Raw genomic sequence first — 24,493 nt, 5'->3', positions numbered from 1 at the left:
AATTGCATTAAAATGAACTTTTTGTGCAGCATTTTATATTTGAAGTAATATAACTGATTTTATCAATATCCATGTAAATATTAAAGATCTGGATTTCAAGATACATAATATGGAAATAGGTTTTTCAGCTATTTACTGATTTGCTCACTTATTTCCTTTGTTCATTTCTCTTGCTCTCATCAAAAATAAGTATTCTACCTAAGTATAATCCTGTAGCCGAAGCAAAAAGTTTACTACATGTTTCCTTGCTTAGGCTATAATTGTTTAGTATGCAGTCCCTTAAACTGCAGATATTTGTAAACTCCTTACAAAGGCAATTATAATGAAGGTTGTCAGTAACTACTTTTTATTTGATCTGAAGCACAAGTTCTTTATTTGAAAGAACCACTTTTGTGTTGTGTGGACTACATTTGTATGCATGAAATGAACTCTAAAAAACATGAAAGTGTTGAAAAGATTTGCCAAGGCTAGATAGTTTAGAGATTAAAGCTCTAGCCTTTCACCTTTGAGGCTGCACTTTAAGTCTTTCCTCAAAGCCTGTGTAAAATGAGCTGCTTGGTCTATGCTCAGTCTTCAGTACTTTCAACCCCAAAGTGCAGAACTGATATAGACTGTTTTTGGAGAATATAAATTTAGTTATAAGATTTGAAAGTATTGTAAAGTGTTTACATTCCTATTATATTTATGGATTTTATTATATATGTAGGCAGACAAAGTAATGGAAATACGTCTCTATAGATATCAGAATTTGTGCCTTCACATAATCACATGTGCATGTCTGAATCTGTAGTCTAATGCTGCATGTCAATGTCTGCATTTATTAGCTGCTAACTTGAATTACAAGTCCTGTAATTCAGCTTTAAAAAGCAATTTAATTATCTGTCCTTGAAGTTAGAAATTGCCACTCTGCCCCTGATGGACATGTATTTTGGGCATTTGGTCACTCTACAACTTTTGTTGCCAAGCACTCCGTGATCCTCTGAATCTTCCCAAGAAAGTTAGTGAAGAAGCCAGCAGGGAAGCTTGCAAACTTTTCCCTGCCAGAGGATTTCCCATCTGTCCCATGCCTGGGCGCTGGGGTAATGTCTGCAGTAGGCTTCCTTTCTTCAACCTGTCTCTGGAATTCCCTTCTGTTCAAGGAAGGAAGCTGCCTTCCCTTCTTTGGCAAGCAGCTCTTACTTTCAGTCTGATTAATAAGCCAGCTTCTGGGAAAGCCTGGATTGTGATTGTTGAGCACATGGGTGTCTCACAATCACTTCACTCAATGACTTAAATTCTGGTCCCAGTTGTGGTTGTAAGTTGAAGACTATCTGTAGTTTTGGGTGGGGTGGAAATACATACATAAAAGTGTATTGTAGACCCGGTGTTACTATGAAGTATCTATATTTCATAGAACTTTTTTTTTGTTTGCATTGTTAGCCAATCATATTTTAAATTGGGAAGGAATTTTTCCATATGAATTGCCTTATTTTTTGAAAATTGTTTGTTGCTGAAGTATAATGCCTATATTGCATATGGTCATACACTACCCTTTATGCATGCAGAAATCATTTCACAATTAATAAATGGGAATATAGAACAGATGTTGGAATTTGAAAGGGATTTAAAGTAGCAATCCTATATCCACAAGCCTTTTTGCAGCCCTCCAGGTCATTTTGTGTGGCTTACACCCTCATTCTGTGTAAAGCACAGGTGTCAAACTTGCGGCTTCATGTTGCCATCAGGCGATGTTTTTTCATGGAGCTGGGATGGGTGTGTCCTGCGTGTGATGACTCCTGCCCACGTGCTGCCAGTTTGATACCGCTGGTGTAAACTATACTCACACCCAGAACAAAAGAAATACAGCAGCAGCTTGATAGTCCTTCATTTGACCAGAAAGTGAAAAGCAGCCTGATGCCTGAGGGCAAACCATAGTACAGAGAAAGTGTAGTGATCCCAAACTATGATAGCCTCCCAGGGCATCTCAGTTGAAAGAAAATCAGTTGCTTGCCTTGGTGTTTCCACACTGAGTGCCTCTCATCTTCCACTACTATCTCATCAGAACATCAGAAATGCCTCACACTTCTCTGTGCTCTTGTGATTACAACTGTGGTTCTAGTGCCAGCTAGCCAGCCAGCTCAGTGTCTGCTACTCTCCAGCTGGTGTCTTTGTCAACTGGCAAAGACGTAAGGATGTCAAAGAAAACTACAACTGCCTATGTACCCTGGCCTTGCCATTATGGGAATGATGCCAGATCTACACATATTCCAGCTGTTCCCTGCTCAGTTCCCACTTCCTTCCCTTGCTTTTTCAATTTTATTCTAATATCTACACAAAACCCTATTCCTTGCTAAAGAAAAATCAATTTTCTGCTTCTCACATAAAAGATTTACTTCAGCCCTGCACAAATTTTTGAACAGGTGTTTCACTTCAAGGAAGTTTTATGCAGAACAACTCTTCAAAGCAGCTTCATAAGGTTATGTGATTCATCCACTTCTAAAAGTGGAGCATTGCATTCTGTGATGTGAAGCAGTTCAACAAAGGGAGGTATGTTGCCCCTGTGTGTCAGTGAGAAAGAACATGTTTCATGCAACTTAAAATACCTCATAGAAGTAAATCCTGCCAGTTGGCATAACTGTATTGCATATATTTTGTAATCATCTTGCTTCATTGTAGGAACTGCCTATCTTGTTTGCTGGAATGGTCACTCATTCAAAATTGTGTACTTTTCCCTAGCTACTGGCAAATCTAACATTACATACAAATGTTCTCCACAGATTAAGAAATTATGGAAACTATATTAACTTAAAGCATCTTCTATTTGTAAAAGGCCAGCATCATTTTATTTATTATCATGCTCTGAATTAGAATGCTTAGAAACAAAATATTCTTTGCTTTGTTTTTTTCCCCTCTTTTGTATATTCTCTATTAATTATTTCATGTTTTAGAAGTCAGTAGCTCTTATTCTGTTGAACTTAACTGTCATAGACATAGTGTATCTATTATTGTTGTGCAGTTTTCATTATGTTTTAATCAAATATGCTTCAGATCAAAAGCATAAAATTCCTTTGGCAAGTTCTTAAGCAAAATGCAATGTTTTTGGATTAATGCTGCTTGGCAGCCCCATGAGTCCCAAGAAAACCTTGTGATTGAAGAGATAGGCTGCTGTGTTCTGCAATTCCATGCTTCCTGGCTATTTGCATAAAATATCCAGCTGCTTTAAGGATAGTTCCTACATGAGCGCCCGTATATTACTGCTAAGGATGTATGGCTTATGTAGGATGGAAATTTGTGGAATTATATGTTTTCACAAAAATGATGGGGACGGAATTTACAATCATTTCCTTACTCTTTCCAGCAAGCATTATGAAAGCCACCGATGAAACCACAATCTATATCTCCTATGAGACATACTTGTACGTATGGCGCTCCCTCTTTTCATTTAATTAAATGAAATGGTAAAAATGTGATTCAAAGACCTTTTTCTCTCCCTCTTATATGAATTTTAACCATTTTTCCTGAGCTCTAAAACGCAGTTGAAAACTGACAACTATAGAGCAAAATATCATTTCACCTATTAAAGATACTGTGTCTGTCTTAGAATTTAAAGGTATAGTGGAATTGTGTTCCTCTCAGCTTCATTGCTTCATGAATATTACTTATTTCAATATTCATTCTCCCTAATATTTTATATACAAATACCTTTGTTTTCCTTAGTTCTTTCAAACACTTCACAGCGGTCTTGAAATCAGTTATCCAGTATTTGCACAAAGCCAGGCAAATACTAGATGGAAGCCAAGAGATAAAGGGTCAGATGACTAGCAAGCCTTTAGTTCAGGGGTCTTCAAATTTGACAGCTATAAGACTTATGGACTTCAACTCCCAGAATTCCTCTTCCAGTCATGTTAGCTCAGGAATTCTGGGAGTTGAAGTCCACAAGTCTTAAATTTGCCAAGTTTGAAGACCCTTGCTTTAGTTTATAATAGGAATTAAGGATACATTGACAATAAGATGGGAAAGGGAAAAATGTGTTAGAATAACAAAAAACAAGATGCATGCCAATTGATTGGGGCTTTTCACATGGTGAATTATGATAGAGTCAGAATTTCAGCCAAGGAATTCACCAATAATAGCCCTGATAATGTGGTATGTTAAGGTTATAGGGTCAGCAGGACTGCACAAGCTCATTCTGGATGCACTATGGTGGCACCAAATTTAAGGGCAGCATGATTTCTGGTTGGCCCTGGAATAGGGTGTGGTCAATGATAAAGCAGAATGTGTTCAAAAAACAAAGTAAAAAATAAACATAACTGCTAATGTGACATATATAACATATTGCTTGTTTGCTTCTAAGTAAATGGCAATGTAACATCTGAACAGAAGCCATGAGTAAGCTGTGAGTGTTCATTTATTACATTGATGGACCACTGAAAATCACCAAGAAACACAAGAAACAATATGCGGTAAAATTCATAAATGTGCACAAACAAGTAAAACAGAGTACAATTAAATTAAAATGTGAGGCAAAAGCAACGAGATTCACACTTGTAGATTTACATTTTTTGCCTATTATATGGAATTTCCCCATATTGCCTGCTCTAGGGAACATATAGATAAGGTTTTTTGAAGGGGGAGGAAGGGATCAGTCCTGAAAGTTTTGTGGCTGAACTTTTTTTCACAATTTAAATAGTCAACTGTAGCAAAAATAATTGATCTAGAGCTCAGCTGTTAGAAGTATTATATATTCCCAATGATAGGGTTATAATTTCTGAAAATATTAATATTTAATTTTACATCCAAATAGTATGGACATGTATTTTGATCCCCATTATAAACTCTATTCTGCCCTTTAATTAATACCTGTAAGATTGCCATTCTGATCTAGAAAAATCCCATTGAAGTCCATGAATCTTACTTTTGAATGAAATGCATGTGGTATGCTATAGATTATTATGTAGGTGATTTGGTTAGTGTTGCACAACATTATAAAAATAGAATTGGGTATCTTTGATTTAGCAGTTTTCCCACTATTGCTGCCTAAACTTTGTAGCTTTGAAGATACATGCTTGTATGATCAGAAATGGGTAACAAATACCAATGCTTTAATTAGCAAGCAAGTAGTTAGTATGCATGCTTATTCAGAAAATACATTATTTAGAAAATTGATTTTAATCAATTATTTAAATCAGGTCTTTTCTGGGGTGATTTAAATCATTTTGATTTAAATCAATTTATCCTGCCCTGCTTTCCCTGCATCCCACACCTTCTTGTAAATTCTCCTCATTCTCCCTATTAGCATATTCAGACAACACAGAAGCTCAAGGACACTTTGCTCATGCTGAGGTATTACAATAGAAATGACAGTGTTCCTTCCATTTGATCATATCAATATATCACTAACAAATATTAAAAACTCCAAAAATACGCATTTACTTGATAATTTATTGATTGCAGTATTAACATCCCATCTGTCAGGATAATCTCCCAAAGTAGCTTCCAATTGATAAAAAATAATTTTAATTAAAAAAGCAATAACTACTTGAAAACAAAGCAAAGCACTTTCTTATCAATCATTCCACAGATCAGTACTTGTGTTTTCAATAAAACATATCACAGCTGATTTTTAAGGTACAATAAAAGGGAATGCAATCACCCTCTGATTTTATTTTATCTAATTAGTTTTATTGCCTTGAATTATAATTATTGACCTGTATGCTTCGATCAAATACTACATCATTCCTTTGAACAGGCCGTTCTGAATATGGGCCTTATTACTATGGTAAAAAAAAAGGCCAGCTTCTTGTGTTGGTTACATGTTGTTAAAATAGCATTAAATTAAATTGTGGGGCTATTCTTAGTGAAATCAGAAATGACTCATTAATTATGGCACTGATTGTGGAATTCCATCTCTTTCTTGTTATGACTGTCTCCAAATGCTCTAAGTTTTCAGCACGAGACAAAAAAGCATATTTGCTTACCCAGACACTTGGCTGTGTTTTTGCAACTATATTTTGTATTATTACTTTTATGATTTTTAAAAAAATATTTTTTCTTTTGTTCTTTATGTGTTTTGCTTTGGGATTATTCTTAATGATAAAAAGTCACTGCATTTAAAATTAATAAACAAGGAATAAAGACACTGCTCCAACCACATATTCAGTGAAAACAAATTGAAAAGTGATCATGTATTACCAGCTTCAACATCATAATAAATTCTTATTTCTTTATTTAATTTCTGTGGTAGCCCATCACAAAGGGTGACTCTGGGCAGCTTACTGCTCTAAAATATTTAAACATTTTTTAATTATCTAATTATCCAGTTTAAAGCCAAAGATGGGGTCCTTCACACATTCGGTGCCCCAGGCACATAGCCAAAATTTAGAGCCCCACAACAGGGCCAACAGGGTTAGAGGCATTGCACTTTCCAAAGGGAAAATATTCTATAGGGCGAGGATACAGCAGAGAAGGCCCATCTTCTGATCCCTGCCATCCAACAGTCTTTGGCTGATGAGAGCCACAGCTTCCAAATCTGTTAAACCAAATTGCATGGGTTCAGTTGGAAAAAGTCCCTTGGGAAATCTGGTTCCAAGCCATGCAGGTTTTTAAAGTGACAACCAGCACCTTGAATCACATCTGGAAATATACCTATAGCCAATGCAGCTCACGCCAGTGGTGCTTATACGTGCATGTATCTCACACCACTTACTATCCTAGAAGCTGCATTCTGCACCATTTGAAGCTGCCAAATGCTCTTCAAGGGTAGCCCTAAGTAGAAGGTTGGAACTGAATGAGAAGTTACAAGAATATGAGTTATGGTGACAGCCCCCTCGTCCAGGAAAGGGTAAAACTGGCACATCACCTGAAGGTGTGCAAAGACTGTTCTAGTTACGGCTGCCACCTGCTCTCTGATCAGGAGCTATAAATCTAAGGGGACCCCTAGATTGCATACTGGGCCTGTCTGGGCAGTGCTGCTCCATACAGAACCAAAGATGGAAAGACCTTCTCCCCAGAGGGACCAAATATCCACAGCCACTCAGTCTTACTGGGGTTAAGTCAGACCTTAATTTTCCCATCCAGATCCCAACAGCCTTCAGACACTAGGCTAGGACATTCATGGCACGGCTCACTGGGCTTGGGGTAGAAATATAAAGCTGGGTGTCATTTGTATATTACTGATATCTCACCCCAAATTGGAAATCAACCAACTCAGAGTAATCTCCAAAAATAATCTGTTACTGATTGACCATAAAGACATATGATTCCCAGCTGAAAGGATGTATCCAATGTATCAATAATGCACAATTGATCTTGTACAATGATCTTTCTCTGATTAAGGCCTCAGGTAGTAGCTAAAGATAGCTAAAGCACTGCTCACCAGCACAACAGGCAAAATAAACACTGCTGCAGACCCAGATCTTTGCTTTGTGCCTGTATCTATCCTGCATTCTATCCAGATGCAGTTCATGCATGAAAATCGAGGCCAGACTTAATGCAAAATAATAAGTGGACACTAATCAGAAGTCAGAATGTTACTCTTCCTAAACCATTAGAAATTCCCAAGAAAGGAAATTTAAAAACAAATACTACCATGTTTCTCACAAAATAAGGCCGGGCCTTATTTTATTTTATTTTTTTGAGCCCTGAAAAAACGGCTAGGACGTCTTTTCGGGGGTGAATTAATTTCTCCCCCCCCCCCATGCACCAGCGCCATCTCCAACAACAGCGTCTGAGTCGCTCCCGCTTTTCCCCCGTCCCCGTAACAACAGGAAAAAAAAGATTTTGAGGTACCTGGGAGCGCTGCGCGCTGCGTTTTGGTTTAATCCCGAGGGGCTGGGTGGGCGTGAGAAGAGCCGAGCGAGCGTTGCTACCCTTGGCGTTGCTACCCTTGGTGCTCCAGCCTCGGGCTCTGCAAGTTTGCAAAAGTCCCGGTGCGCAGCCCGTTCCTGCATTCCAAGCACCCAGGCTGAGCTGCAGCTGTCCCTCTCTCGCCAGCGCCGTCTTCAATAACAGTGGCAGCAGTGGTGGGAACCGTGGAAGTTATGGAGGCGGCTCCCCCACCCGAGAAGCGGCTAAAACACTTCCACGGTTCCTGCCACTGCTGCCGCTGTTATTGGAGACGGCGCTGGCGAGAGAGAGACAGCTGCAGCTCGGCCTGGGCGCTTGAATTCAGGAACGGCCTGCGCACCGAGACTCTTGCAAACTTGCAGAGCCCGAGGCTGGAGCACCAAGGGTGGTAGCATCAGAGACACTCGCTTGGCTCTTCTCACATCCACCCAGCCACTCGAGATTAAACCAAAATGCAGCGGGCGGTGTTCCCAGGTACCTCAAAATCTTTTTTTTTCCTGTTGTTATGGGGACGGGAAAAGTGGGGGCGACTCAGATGCTGTTGTTGGAGACAGCACTGGCGAGAGAGGTTCCAGCACCGGTGGGAACCATGGAAACTACGGAGGCCTGAGAAGTGGCTGAAATGCTGCCGGACATCCACACCGACACCGCCTGCCTGCTGACCTGGGTAAGGGAGGGGTAAGGGAGTCCTCCGTGCTCCACCATGATGTTAGGAACGGCTGATGGTGAGGCGTAGCTGCCTGCGGGGCACTCCTAATGGCAAGTTCCCCCCGCCTCCCCCCCCCCCCAATTTTGCATGTTTTAAATTAGGCCTAAATTTGGGGGAAGGGGCTTAATTTCATTTTATGCCTAGAAAACATGCTGGGTCTTCCTATTGGGGGGGGTATTGTTAGAGAAACACGGTATTATGAAACAAATGAATTTCCACCCTATATCTTTAGCTGGAAAAAAGGCTGAAGCTTTTGTCATGTTACATATGTTAATTGGTTGAGCACTGTTCATTTATAAGCAGATTTGCTCCAAATATGTCACCTTTTTAGATCATTCTGGTGTCATGATAAAAGAGTTGAGGCTTGCTTTGAGAAAGGAAAATGAAAAAGTAGGATTACATTAATGTTTGCTTTACAGGAAGGTTGCATTTTTATATTTATTAGACCCTCTCTGTACATTAACTAAAATGGGGCTGCTGCATATGACCTGCAAATTTGGGGACAACCACTAATAGGCAGCAGAGTTAGTCTTTTGCATCTCTCTGCTGCTACATAGCATCCATCTGGATTTTTGTAGTCCAGATCTTTAGGCCTAGTTAGCTTGAACTTCAATGTAAGAATAGGAGGAGGAACCTTGGTACAAATAACTGAAAGAAAAAGCCATTTGATATGAATCATTTTGATAGTTTGTTTTGAAACCAATATTGCTTATTGTTAACACTGGGTCATATTTTGGGGTTAGCTTTCAGGCATATTTCTTACTAACAGACTCCCACTGAAATCTGGAGGAGTAAATACAAATGAGAAAGCCAAGCAGAGATTTAAGAATTTATCACTATGCAAAACACTCATGATGTCCTGGCATCATGTTAAGTGTTTTCTTGCAAAATTATGCCTTGAAAACGTAACTGGTAAAATAGCTTTGAATACTGTTCCCCAGCCAATAACTTTTTTTTCGTAGTGTGAGTTATTTCTGCTTTTCAGTACATCTATAAGTGAAGCAGTTTTGGGGAGAAATGTAAGATAATCACAAAACACTGTATGTTCTTCTTTATAGCAGCAACCCTTTTCTATTATATGCCATTGCCCTCAAATCTACTTTCGTATGTAAAAGACCAAATGAAGCAAAATTTTCAGTTACTAGGATTATAAATGTTAAGCAGTAGACAATTTATTTGCATTCATTAATGGGAAAATTATGAGTAGTTATACTTTGCCAAACACAGTTCAAAGGTTTTCTTTCCATTCATGGATAAAGTGTTCTTTTCAGGACTCTCTCTCCCCCCCCCCCCCATGCATGAATGCGTGGAAAGAGCCAGTATTCTGTAAGTTCACATGTACAAAAAAACATTATGGCCAGAATTGATTTAGGTAACTTTGCCTAAGATCCTTGACTCAGATCCAACAATTGACTCCAAAATTTGTGTTGCTAAGCAAGTTAGGTGAGTTTTGCCCCATTTTATGACCTTTCTTGCCACAGTTGTGAAGTGAATCTCTGCGGTTGTTAAGTTAGTAACACAGTTGTTAAGTAACACAGTTGTCAGAAGGTTGCAAAAATGTGACTCTGGGACATTGCAGCCATCATAAATCCATGCCAGTCTCCAAGCACCTGAATTTTGATAATATGACCACGAGGATGCTGTAACGGTCATAAGGGTGAAAAACTATCATAAGTCACTTTTGTCAGTGCCATTGTAACTGCAAATGTCATTATACAAATGGATGTAAGTCGAGGACTATCTGTATAGAGTTTTTGTAAATAGAGGTTGTAGTGCTTTTTTGTTCAAAGTTTGTTTCAATTAAAATGTCAGCTGCTATTCAAAATCTACACTGAGCAAAATGTGGCAAATTAAAAAGTGCTGTATGTCCTGCTGCTTTCTTCATTGTGAAGCACTAATGAGAAATCCAGCACAATCAACTGTCAGGATACATTATAATAGCACACAGGGAGGGTTTGTGGACTTTTCCCCCCCTGTGAACATCTAAGAAACTCAAGGGAAAAAAATGTGCTTTTAAGGCTCCCACTTTCTACTATGTTATTAATGGCTGGAAAAGTTTTCAATACAGTGGAATCCAAACAGCTACAAACAGCCTTTGTTTAAGAGTAGGTTACTTGAATTCATAAGTGAACCTATTATTTACTTTGATCAGTGAAAAAACAGATGAGTAATGGCAAGAGATGTTCTTGAGAGATGTCTTAGGCATATGATAAGATCTTTGCCCAAACTGTTCGAAATACACCTTCGCTTCCACTAGAGGGGGATTCCTTCCAGACAAGGTTGTAATATGTTAAGAAGAGCAATTCCTGCAGTCCTGACATTTTGCAGGAGTGCTCAGCAGGGTTTATTTTACCACTGTGTGCTTTCACAAAGGCATCCTTTTGTAAGGGTGATGGCATAAAAACTAAAAAGCCCTTTCCTATTAACAAATAGAACTTGTGGATACTTTACCAGATGCCTCTTGACATGAGATGAAATGTTGTATCAGAGAATTGAGGACAGCTAGTCCTCAGGCTAGAACCCTAATTGGGATTGGAATTCCTGTTGCTAAGCGAAGCAGTCATTAAGCAAAAGATCACGTGCTTAGTTATGGCAGCCCAGATTGCAATCAAGAGGCCAGAACTGCACAGTTGTTAGGCTAGGACCTCAAATGTATCCTGCCTTGTGCAAATTGCCTCTATTTCAACCTTCCCCCATCTCTACCCTTTTGGCTGCCCTGCACTCCTCTACCTGTTCCTGCTGTATTCCACCACCCCTCCCAGCTGACCTTCTTGTTTTCTCTCTTCTGTGGCTGGGCCTGAGATTCCAGCTCTGGGCAAAGAGGAAGCAGGATGGAACCCAGTGGAGGAGATAGGAAAGGCCATCTTCTCCTGCTAGTGCAATAATTGATACCTGGCAGATTGTGAAGAGCGTAGCAGGACAGGCTGGAAAGGTGAGGCAGAGCAGCTACATCACAAGGTGAAGTAGGAGAGATGGCGCGTCCCAGGCAAAGGTGGCAACTGTGGGAAGCAAAACTTTGGGGTGGCAGCAGAACTGGAGGAAGTGCAGGAATGTGGTTTATGTGGGAAAGGCTCCTGGAGAACTGACTTGCAGGCTCCAACTGGGGGTGGAGGTGAGCCCAGTGCCAACTAAGCCTACCTGCAGGCCCTCTGCTCGTTGGCCCAACCCTGCTCCTGCAAAGCCTTGCAAAAGGTCAGCAGATTCCAGTGCACTTCCAGGTCTTCCAGCGGCTTCCTAGTCTTGCAGGCCTTGCATGCTCCCATTGTCAAATGAGAGTTCACTGCCCTGCTGCACTTGCTGTGTGTGTCCCAGGTGTTGCTTGACAAGCACCGGGTTCCCAAGCCAGTAGGAGGAAGAAAAAGCCAAAGGTTAACTGGGATGGCAGCATAGGTAGGTGGCGGAGGACAAGGGGAGAGATAAGCAGTGGGAGAAGTTAATGCAGAGGCTGTTCGTGAAGGCAGAAAAAATGTGACCCCGGGAGCTACTTACTGCTATGTGATCCTTTCAATGAACTCTTTAAAGCATTAGGTGTTTTAAAATTTCTTGTAAGAAACTTCAGAATTAAGGTAGTGTATTTTCAGCTATTTTCTTAGAGTTCTTCGTACGGATAGTCCTCAACTTATAATTGATCATTTAATCTAACATTCAGAGTTACGATGGACCCACCCATTCCAATTTGTACTTATGACCTGGTTTGAAAGTTCTGATTTCCCCCTGTAGTCACATGACCACATTTCAGGCACTGGGCAAATGATCTGCCTTTATGGCTGTTTGCAGTGTCCCATGGTCATAATTAATGATATTTTTGTCAAAAACTGGTGTTTATTTCCAATTTTTGGCAAAACACGTAGCAGACATTACATTTGCTTAATGACTGAGGCAGTCACTTAATGACTAGAGATTCATTTAACAACCATGGTGATTTTATTTTATTTACATTTCGTGTTTCTAGACAGCCCATCTCACTCAGGGAGGGACTTGCTGAATCACAACCAAGCAAAACAAGTTTGTAAAACTGGGTGATGAACTGCTTTACGACTGTAGTGACTTACAACCACGCTTCATTATGGTCATAATTCAAGGACTACCTATAGTTTAAGAACAAAGTACAGTTTTGAAGCTATAACTTCCTCCCTAAGAAATGTGACTGATTTCTGATATTAATGCTGGTCCCATCCAAGACAAGAGTACAGCTTGCCTTCTGGGGACAAACTATTGCATAAATATTATATATTGTGCCACATTTTATTTGGCTACTTTTTATTAGGGCATAAAAACTCAATTTTTAAAGTTTTCCTCCATCCCTAAAAAAGTGTTTTTATTATTTTGCTGAGTATAATTTCTGCTTGGATCAGCACTGCTTTTTTAATATATGAATTTAAGTGACACAATAGCTTGCAAACTCTCTGGCTCTGTTCACTTTTAAGTGACTACTTTTGAAATTTTATTTCTCCTTATAATTTCAGGTTGAAGTTTTAGCCTCGGAGGATGCTTCATTTGGACTCAAGGTCTGTAGATGATGACATTTCTTTTCTTGGGTACTCTTAAGTGTAAAACAGCTGGTTTAATTTTATATAAGAACATTTACTTTTTCCTGAAAACTATATCATTAATTCCTATCCCAAGTAATATTTTGAGATTATTTCACTCAAGATGGCATTTCATATTGTGTTTCACTTTTTTTCTAAATAAATTTTCTTTGCAAGAGAGATCAAGTTGGAATATGAGAACACATTAGAAAGTAAAGCTAATCACCTTTTAAATATAACATTTCATAGAGGATGGATTTTGTTTTGTAGTTTAGTAATGTGGCTCATGTGGACGTGGTGGCTCAGTGGCTAAAATGCTGAGTTTGTCGATCAGAAAGGTCGGCAGTTCGGCAGTTCGATTCCTAACATTGCATAACGGAATGAGCTCCCGTTACTTGTCCCAGCTTCTGCCAATGTAGCAGTTCGATAGCATGTAAAAATGCAAGTGGAAAAATAGGGACCACTTTGATGGGAAGGTAATAGTGTTCTGTGCGCCTTCGGTGTTTAGTCATGCTGACCACATGACCACAGAGACGTCTTTGGACAGTGCTGGCTCTTCGGCTTTGTAATGGAGATTAGCACTGCCCCCTAGAGCCAGAAACGACTAGCATGTATGTGCGAGGGGCACCTTTACCTTTACTTTAATGTGGCTCATGCATTTGCACTGAGAGCCAGAAGATGATTTCTGAGCACTTTTGCACTTTCTGACAAGATAACTTTTTAAGGTTTTAGATCAAGGGTCTTCAAACTTGGCAAGTTTAAGACTTGTGGACTTCAACTCCAAGAATTCCTGAGTTAACATGACTGGAGGAGGAATTCTGGGAGTTGAAGTCCACAAGTCTTAAAGCTGTCAAGTTTGAAGTCTCATTTTAGATTTACTTTTACAAATATTAACTTTATTTGTCATTAATGAAATTAGGATCTTATTTTTTTAATGGATGTCCTTAATGGTAAATTTTACATAGGCTACATAATGGACTAGTGAGAAAAAAGATTGAATAGTGGAAAGGAGTAGACATCTGAAAACCTAATCTTAAATCATGAATTTTCTGTTGTTAAATAGCCATATGATATAATACGTCAGAAAGGTATACAAATTGAGTAATCACCAAAGTAGAACAATTGGTAGGAAAAGAATAAAGCTCAACATTCATGATGAAAAACTATGCACATAGCTAACACTGGGGTGGGGAATCAAAATTACCACTTTATTAGTTAGTAAATATTTATGACACTATGATTTACTACTGTTTTATTGTGTTGTGATATCTGGGAAACTGATTTAAAATAAATTATTAAAAATAAATAGAGCTGCTCCAAAATTGTCTGAAGTGTTTAACATATGGTATTCCATAGTATTTTCTAGTTTGTATTTAATACGCAGCAGGCATGCAGAACATTCACTGAATATTTAATAAACCTGGAGGGTCAGCTTTTGCAAACTCATCTCCATAATCCTTCATGCTAGCTGAGTAAACAGAAGTATTATTGAAGATTATTGTAGCCAATAGCTCTCATTGTGTGACCCATTTTGGAAAGGACTGTTATTGTTTTAAGGTTAAAGTTGCACTTTGGGAAAGATATTTAGATCAATTCGTATGTGGCACAAGCTGGGTATTTGCCAAGTAAAATTTTCACTTTCATTTAAATGCACTTACTTCAAGCTCTGTCTGTTTGGCATTAACAAATAAGTGACTTCAAAGTCACATTCTGGTTTGGCTACTACAATAGATGACTAAGCTAGAACATATAATAAATATTTTCTAAAAGCAAATATGCATAGAATGTTTTCATGAATAAGCAATTCACCAATCCTCATATGACAGCCACTTCAGGAATAATGTTGCTTTTTGCTGTTCTGAATGCATATACCTTATCAGAGGATTTCAGTGACAATAACCTAAATCCTCTTCTCTTTTTAGTCCTATGTAATGTTTCTGGAACATGCTTATTTCATTACGTTTCATGAGATTCTGACATCCCTGCTTCTATCACATTGTTGCTTCCTTATGTTATAAAAATAAATAATTCAGTGCAATTTATCTTCCACAATCATTTGTGTAATTGACCTCCAAATATGAGTTTATAAACTTGTTGCATCAATAATTATCAAACAAGCATGGAGTATTTGTTGATTTTTTTAAAAAAAATCATTGGTTTTTAGTTTATTTTTTTATTTTCTGATCTGGCACTGGGGGAAACGAAGAACAGTTGTGTCATGTAACTTATTTCTTTCTATAGAAATACTTTCTATATTATTGTATCCGGTGCTTTCTATTTTCCCCCCTGAACAATCAACATTTTATTAACAATACCACCACATTTTATTAGCCAATTTCTTTTTAATCTTCTACTGATGGTGCTTCAAGGCATTTTGCTACTGCAAACCAAACACGAAATCTTCGTATAGCCGAAAAGCCTTTTTGTACATTCAGAGCTCAACTACTACCTTCATCATACCTCCTATGTGCTGTCTCCTTCAGCAGCTTGCTTCATTTTACTGCTTGGTAGAACTGGCCCAGCTCCCTACAGGCAAAGATTCATCCAGAATAAGCCAAGAAATTCTTAGCGAAATGAGGCTTAGTTGTGGGAAACAAATACACTTTAACATATCGAATAGCCAGTGTGTATTTTGTAAAACCACAATTGTTTCTAAGCTATGAAAACTAAATTTTACATAAATAGTCCTAAATCACCATGTTAATAACTTTCAGTTTGAAAGAATTAATATTATATAACTGAATTTCTAGTAGTTTCATATGAACTGTCTCATCTGCCTTTAAATATTTTTGGAGAACTAATGAAACAGACTTTGGAACTAATTTCATCCAGGTTTTCTCAAAATACTATTTTAAATAGATGACAAATTATTTTCATGGATGCGTTCTTTGTAGTTAAGAATGGGCACTAACCCTTTTTTAATTTTAGTCAATGCTATTCTAGAGTTGTCTTCCTTTAGTTCTTAATTGGAAATTCTATCCTTTATTTCGAGGCAGTGTGAGTGACTTGGTTTATTGTATAACGTGAACAGAGTTACCTATAGGTAATATATAGGTAACTATATATTACTATAAATAGGTAACTATATGCTTTATTTTTATATATTTTAAGGAGTACTTTGGTATTTGTGTTGAATTTATATTTTAAATTCAACGCAATTTTTTTTTTTTTTGCAAAAGTGACTGCCTGCAAAGTCTTCTGGATTGGGGTTGGAAGGAGAAAACAGAAGCAGTATGCTCCGTCCCATATTTGAATAGACCATGTTGCCTTGATAGACTGGTTTCACCAAAAACATTTACTTTGCTATTTATTAAAAGTTCCGATTAAAGAAGGCAAACAACAAAGCAAATCCTAATTATTTCCATTTTTTGTCACCACACCATTTCCATAAGATACCACCACTGTGTTTCATCAACTTCTGTAACAATAATTATAAGCAGTTTTTAATCAGTTGGTTTTCACTATGAAGGGCCAGAGTTTTTAGTAATTTCAAGTGTCATCACTAGAAAAAAGCAACTTTATTATTTTCTGGAATGTTGCCATGATATTTTTTTGGATTTTGTGATTGCAAACATATTCATATTATTACTAAGAAAACTGAATGGACAAATCCGTAGGCTCAAGCTACACCTTTTACCATTTTTTTTCCTTCTGTTCAGTCATGTCCAATTCAAAGCCACTGCCTGGAAAAAATGTCTTGGCAAGCTTTTTCAGGAGTGGTTTGCCATTGCCTCCTTCCTAGGGCTGAGAGAAAATGATTGGCCTGAAGTCCCCCAACTTGTTGTGTGCCTAAGATGGGACTAGAACTCACATCTCCTGGCTTTTGGCTTGATGTCTTGACCACTATACCAAACAAGCCCTCTCCTTATACCCTGGTATGATTTTAAAAACCATAACATAAAAATATATCATTTCTGCATCAGAGTTATATATTTTATATTTATACCAAACTTCCATTGACATTATATACTTATTTGAGAAGAATTTGACCAGTTTTCTTTAGTTTAGTTTAATTTTCTTTAAGGTCATGATACAAAATTCCATATAGATGATCATTTTCTGTGCAGTATAACTTTCTACACCAGATTATAGGACCTTACCCATTGAAGAAAAAAAATAGAATGTAAAAAAACAATTAAGTTGTGCTTACTTCAAATTAATGAAGATTAAAAATAAGTTTTCAGGACCTGTTTTTCACATTCAGTCAGTGTTCCGTATAAACTTCAGATAGCAGAAATACAGTATCTGATTATATGCATATGCATCTGTATACTTCATATCATCACTCATTTTATAACCACCTATTTCCAGTGTTGATTTCTCAAATAGCTATATGGCGTATGACTTAAAATGACAGTTTCTGCAGAAATCTGTATGTTCATATTTCACATAAATATCTCATAGCATTTTTCATGTAGGTTTAATAGGTATACAGCTATATTTTTATGGCTGATAAGAATCAACATTTATCTCCAAGTGTCTCTTTTGAACTTAAGATGATTGTGTAATGCATATCGTCAAAAGGAAGAGGTCCTTCATAATTTTCTAGGAATCCATCTCTATACTTCACCAACCTAAAATTCAGACGCACACAGTGCAGTTAGTTTTCTTTTGGGAAAGCACAATTTTTACTAGATTAAACTACCCTGTCCTGGAAATTTATTCAATGTTATATATGCATGCCTGCTGCCAACTGCTTTCTGTGATCTACAAATAAGTCTTCTCATATAGCTATATTTTCTCCACTCCTTGGAACATAAATAAATGCAAGATTTTACACTGGGCATTCTTAAACCTTCGGTGCTAACCTGAATAAAGAAAATCAGGTATCAAAGTTAGACAATTCCAAAAGTCACTTACTACAGGAAAAATGCAACATAAAAACTAGTAGAATGATATTTGTGCCTTCTGCTATCAGTATTTTTAAATTAAACAAGATCTGCAGTTTATTCTGGACAATTGCTCTTCTCTAAGCCCAGTGTCCCATACCTGGAACAGCTACTTAACATTAGCAGTGTCAGTCTGAGATATAAACCTCAGCAATTCATTCCTTCAAGAAACTTCCAACAACAACTTATAACTCATCCATCATACCCTTTATCTGTGTGGGCAATACAGTACTATGACAGAGCCAAACCACAGCAGCACTAATTACTTCTGTTGCCTTCATAATGTCTAACTTAAAATATATTGTCATATGCCAAAAGAGATGATGCTCCTAAATAGCAGAAGGAAGAGGAAAGGAGTTGAACTGTGATTGCAGACGTGCATACTCAAGTCCACCCTGAACATCCTCGGCATTGAGAATTTCAGGATGACTGTGGAGGGGGAATCACCTTTATTTGCATCACTGAACGCCATCAGCATTGACAAAATCACCACCATCTTATTGCAAAAAGCAACTTTACTTAGAACAGTTTGCATGCTGTGATGATATCTAACATTATGAAACAACAATATCTGCCAATCTAGGTCCTTGGGAAGGATTTGATAGGTGGGCAAACATGTCAAATCCAGTCCAAACTTCTGCTGACTGTGTGACCAACCATTATAATATCATTAGCTACACATATATCCCACCTTTTCCCCAGAAGGATAGAAAAGTCATTATTGTTATGATTTTGTTGTTGCTACGATTGCCATTGTCATTAAAACATATTTAAAAGTTTTAACATTAATAGGGTCGTGTTAATGGGGCAGGCCACTGTTCTAGGCCACTCTTGAGTTTCAAAATGAGAGTCTAGCATACATTTTTGAGTTAGCATTCAATAATAATAAGAGAAATAATTTGGTTGAGTCATCACAAGACAAATTGGGAAACTGGTAATTCTAGTCTAGTCCTGCCTTTGGCATGAAGTCAGCTGGGTGGCCTTGGACCAGTCATTCATTCTCAGTCCTAAAAACGAGGCAATGGCAAACCACTTCTAAAATCTTGCCAAGAAAACTGCAGGGACTAGTTCAAGCTGTTGCCAGGAGCCAATACTGACTTGGAGGCACTCAGGAACACATTCAGCAAAAAAAAAAAAAAATTGATTGCAGAACAGAGACTTAAATAGATTAGAAGTGGCCAGCTCTATTTTCTTTATTTCAAGAAATTAATGTCTGAACTTTTATTTTAAAGTATAACAAATATATATTTCTATTACTATGCAATATTTTCAAGCAAGTTAGCATTATTTTCTGCAAGGAGCAGTTAAAGTAATCTCTGCTTCTGCCATCTGCTGGCTACTGACATAATGTACATCTTGAAAGGGAAGTGCCATTTTATTAAATCTAATTAACCTTTATCATATTGATGTTTTAAGTATTACTTTTGCTGATTTGTTGATGAGTGTGTTTATACTTGCTCTTAAATTATGCTTTGCAGTAACCTGGCATGCAACTTGTCGGACTTCAATAATATTACACAGGTGTGAAAACAGATTGCTGATTATTTATCATTTTATCTGAAAAAGACAAGATTTGGAAACACAGTTTCTTAGATATTGTTCTTTTTAGAGTTTAATAACATAAAGGAGTCTGTATTCCATTGATTGGGTTTGGAGCAAAGATTATTTTATAAATATTTTAAAAATTAAATATGTCATTAAGAGCACTATGGAGCTTATATAAGTCTAAGTGCTAGTGCTAAAATCTTATTCTGCATCAAATAATTTTTGAAGATTTTGCAATGTGTGTATTTTAAGAAGTATATAATTATATTGATAGTTGGAATACTTAGATGGAAAGGTGCCTGATTTCTGATCCTGATTTTGTGTTGGCTATTTTAATGTGAATCCTACATTTAATGATAATTTGGCAGAAATATTATGCTTATACTGTCATTGAGCAAAGATTATCTATTTTTTGCGGAGTACAAAATTACTTCAAAATATGCTCCAATATAGCAAAACAAAAGTGTATAATTTTTTGTGTAGTTATTTAGCTATCTTCAGATGCTGTTATTTTAAAGAAAAAAATGAACAGGAAGTTGACCTTTTTTCTGTGTAGTACTGTGATTTTCAGTAGTTTTCTACCAGTGCTAAGCAATGTTCCTTTTTTAGCCACAGTGAATTAAAGGATAAGGGTGGTTTTTTTTTTTAAATTTTGGGGGGAGACAGGGAGAGCATGTGTTCTATTAGAATGGAAGCAGAAATTGCAATAACAGAATCTGGGAAGAAGAAGGATATTTAAATAGAGAAATTATGGACATCAAATTATGGACATCAGTGATATAAAAAAAATTCTAAACTATGTTTTAATGCAAATTAATTAATCTATCTCTCTTAAGCTTTCATGCATCCATAAAAAATAAAAATAGAACAAAAGACACATCAAAATCAGTATAATTATAAAAATACATAATAATAAAACTGTTTTTCAGTCAACGGCCTCTTGGAGGAATGAGGTCTTATAATGTGGTAACATTTCTCTGGAAGTAGTTATACAATTTTGGAGCTGTTAATAAGAAATCTTATCAACTTGCCATTATTATCTGCATCAGATAAGCTTGAAATACGCAACCAAATCTGGAGAATAGCTTCCATTTATCAAATGTGTCTTTACTGGACAAATAAGTAAGGCTGTAGAATCTAAAAACACTGTCTTAGGCCCAAAAGCATAGGTGGCCCCAATTAAGGTTTATATGGTTATGCTGCCAAAATGAGATAGTGTTAAAAACCTTGTGCCCCAACCCTTATGAGGAGTTTTCAGGATTATAATCTGTACTCATGAAAAATTCACACAATAATAAATTGGTCACAAAGGTGCTTCGAGACGTCTTGTTGATTTTACTGCAAACTACTACCATCTGAAAACTTATTTTTGAAACCTTAATAAAATATTTTGCAGGGCTTCGATTACTTTAAATTCTTCTGTAAGAGTTAGTGCATTTAGATACAATGCAGTTTTCTTGCAACCCTGTTTCTTTTTACTAATGAGCAAATCCCACTGAATTTAGTGGGTTTAACTTCTGTATAAGATAGGTACAAGATTTTTATCCTACCTTAGTTGAACATAGAATAAGGGCAAGATTTTTTTTTTTAATTAGCTAGGTCACTTTTGAATAATCTCGTTTCCAGAGTTTAAGTCATTAGACTACATTGTCCAAATTAAGAAAAAAAAAACATTATTTTAGTGCAGAATCTTTTCAGCTCACAAATCACATTCAACTGGATTAAAAGGCCTGAGAGATTTCATGCTATTCAATATAACCCTCTTTTGAGTTTGGAGGTTACATTCTCTATGCTTCAAGGAAGTCTCTGTAAATGATGCCCCAGCGTTGTTCACTTAGGTTCTAGAAGAAGTTGAAATAGTTTGTTTGGAAAATGTATGTGCCATGTATATGTTAATAAATGTAAATGTATATGTTAATGGTCATAAAGTTATATCCTTTTTTAATATCCTATAAAAATCCCTAGACACAATAAAAAGCATAACAGGTAAATATTAAAATAGTAACATTGGAACATGAAACGGCTTGTTTAAATAAATGTTTTAATTTTGAACCTTCTGTATCAAGAAAGAGCTTGTTAAGAGTATTTATTGCTATATTATAATAACAAAACAGCCAAAATGGTAAAATTCTCACCAATGTTTTATTTCAAATTGATTTCTTTTTCTGTCACCAATGCCCAATTTGTGCTTTGAAAGGGTATTTCTTCATTATTTCAGAAGGGGTTTTTTCCTGAGAAATGTTTATCTTTTCCTTAGTCTCTTCCCTTCTAACCTTGACACTTACAGTGTATGATACTGTGGATAGTAAAGAGAATAGTTGGTTGAAAATAACATTTTTAGAGCTTTAGCTATAAAGTGTTTTTCAGCTGTTACAGTAATAATAAAAAGAGCTTGTATGTTCCTGGGATGTGTTTGATTCTACCCTGCAGTGATTCATTGTGGATCTCTTTCCTAGATAAGTGCTTATTTCTTGTGATCAGGGAAAATGCTGTACACCTTCGGATTCATTTGTGCCTACTCAAGCTTGTACTGTAGGCAGTTTTCTATAGCTCTCTTCAAATTAAAAAGCGATTTAAGCTCAGAAGGTGACTGCAAATATAAAAAGGCCTTTGGCTCCCCTGTCGATCCATAGTAAATTTAAAAATATATTTCAGATCCTACATGCCACTTGTTCTAAGTTCACCTTGCACTTGATATCCTGCCAAGAGTCATTAGAATGCAGTGGGATATAAATGAGGTCAATTGATAATTTTTAAATTCCTACTGCAAGGATTATTCACTTTGGAACTTTGCAGGTTTTTTCCTAATAGGACTCCAGATGATGACACCTTACAAAAGGTGCTGCAACTAGTAAATTGCACATATGTTTTCAAATTATGTTTTGTAGACCTTGCTTCTAGGCCATTTTTGAGATAACATTTTTTTTTCAAATACTAAGCCAAATATTCATTTCACTTCTGAAAAAATTGTGCAACTATTTAATCTAAATATTTTATTGTCATACTTTTTATTATATGCCTTGTTTGTGCTATTCTTAGATGGCATGCATGTATTTATATCAAGGTAACCTGTGTCAACAGGCATTCTGGATCTTGGGCGGTCTCCACATTTGTAAATGCAAGGAATCAGTTATAACTGTCTACCCCAAACACCTGATGAATCCTGAAGGCTAAGTGAGGATGCTTGGGGATTTTCTCACCAACATGGCAGGATGTTAAAAACTAGATGGGGCAAAAGAAACTCATATTAAACTCATATTAAAATATCCAGAAACATATTAGCTCCAGTTCTGTTCTGGTTATTGCTCTAGGCAGGGACATACAGTACTTCCTCCTGAAGGGGTGATCTGTGGCTTTGAGGTTCTGCTGGATTCACACGTCCTGTCCTGCAGCTGCTCACAACAAAGAAAATGCGATTTGCAAAGATTCAGAGAAGGCAAGTTTATTGCTGTGGGAAAAGAATTAGGTAACAAAATTTGGAAATGGAATATGTGTACCTTGGCCCTCATAGAAGTTACAGTTGGCAAAAGCCAGTAGATTTATGGATGTAATTTCAAGTGGCACACTCAATCTATAAAGCCTTATGTGGCGGGGTTCCAGATTTTTTTAGGAACTTCCTTCTTCGAAAACCTGGGCCTGTTCTGTGGGGTCATCAGGGAGAGGAATGCTGACTCTGAAAGGTGAGAAGGTCAGACTCGGCAATTTTTTTTGTTTGCCTCGATGCTCTGGAACAGTAGTGATTAGTAGTGAGTTAATTATGATAGATGTTGTGATTAGTTTCTTGGATGTTTTATCAGATTTTATGATATTGATGTTGGAAACCACCTGAAGTTTTGGGATATGGGTAGTATGTAAATAAATCTAAGGCTAGGAGCTCAGTAGAAAGACTAAGTGAACATATTTATATTTATTTCCATTTTGCTTTCTCAGTGTAATCTGAATCCAGCTGTAGCTTCTGGGGTCTTAATTTGGCAATCCACTTCTAATTCAGCAATAATTGGGGGGAGGGGGTATGTTTAACATGCAGTAAATTTACAGAACACATTCTGTAAAGGATGAATTAAGATACATTCATCAGTATGCTGTAATTTTTACTCAGCTGCATTGTTTGTGTACATTTTAATTTTTTAAAGCTGTCTTCTGTAGCAGCAGCAACAGCCTCATATTCAGCGGTGTGCAAAATAATTGCTGAAACAGGGAATCATCAGCAGTACTGTTCAGTGTCAGAAATTGCCAGGAGCCTTCTACTGGTATACTGCTGAGTCTCAGAATGGGAATTTAGAGTATCTTGCTAGCACTGAAATATTTTCAGAAGTGACCTTGCCCACCACATTTGGCCACTGAGCCCTTACAAAGCCATATAAAGCCTTTCTTCTGCCTGGGGATCTTGCCTAAGCAATAAATTTCCCTAGTTTGATGTGTGATTTCTATGCATTCATCTCTTGATTCAGTAGCTTGATGCCTAAGCATAAGTAAATTCCACCTCCTTCTCAATTTCTGGCTCACTTCTTGCCGTTGCTTGTAGCTCATCAATGAAAGCAAACTCTTTCTTTCAAAGGTAGACAGGCATTAAAAAAAAAACATTAAAAGCACTCCCCAAATGAGAACGCAAGTAAGAGGTTTCTTTTTAAAATTAAAATAAGTTAAAAACAATTGAAAATGTTAAAATCTATAAACAACTTACTATCTCTAAGAGAAGACAACTATAACAAGACAAAAAGCACAGCACTTCATACCCAAATTTGCGTACATAATAAATCCTCAATTAGCTGATCTGTTTAGATTTTACCTGAGAAGCAGGTATAGGAGAAGGAGATTCAGTCCTAAACAATTAGAGGTTTTCCTGTTGCTTCTCAAATTTCAATCTGAACACACTAGAAAATTGAGAAGCAATTTTACCTTAGGTGCTTATGGTTGGTGCAAGTTGCCCCCTTCACTAGCGGTCTAGTTGCAGTTTTTTCACTAACCTTGAATGTACTATTCTACAATGATGTACT

At 37.0% G+C, this 24,493-nt stretch overlaps 1 protein-coding gene across 18 annotated transcripts in view; it reads left to right on the top strand.

The window, feature by feature from the left end:
• ARID1B (AT-rich interaction domain 1B) overlaps positions 1–24,493 on the top strand; it is a 426,965-nt gene that overhangs the window by 219,778 nt on the left and 182,694 nt on the right. For 13 of the 18 annotated variants that reach the window (XM_087969691.1, XM_087969771.1, XM_087969766.1 and 10 more), the window contains one exon: positions 13,000–13,041. The exons of the other annotated variants lie outside the window; for them this stretch is intronic. In XM_087969691.1, coding sequence (XP_087825817.1) covers positions 13,000–13,041 — 42 coding nt within the window. The remainder of the gene's footprint in view (positions 1–12,999; positions 13,042–24,493) is intronic. 18 annotated transcript variants of the gene reach the window in all.

The sequence above is a fragment of the Notechis scutatus genome, chromosome 1, assembly GCF_049901735.1.
Source record: "Notechis scutatus isolate UNSWTSFEM ecotype Mainland chromosome 1, rNotScu1.2, whole genome shotgun sequence".
NCBI classification, from domain to species: Eukaryota; Metazoa; Chordata; class Lepidosauria; order Squamata; family Elapidae; genus Notechis; species Notechis scutatus.
The sequence above is the reverse complement of the archived record's forward strand: the minus strand, read 5'-3'. Positions and strand labels throughout refer to the sequence as shown.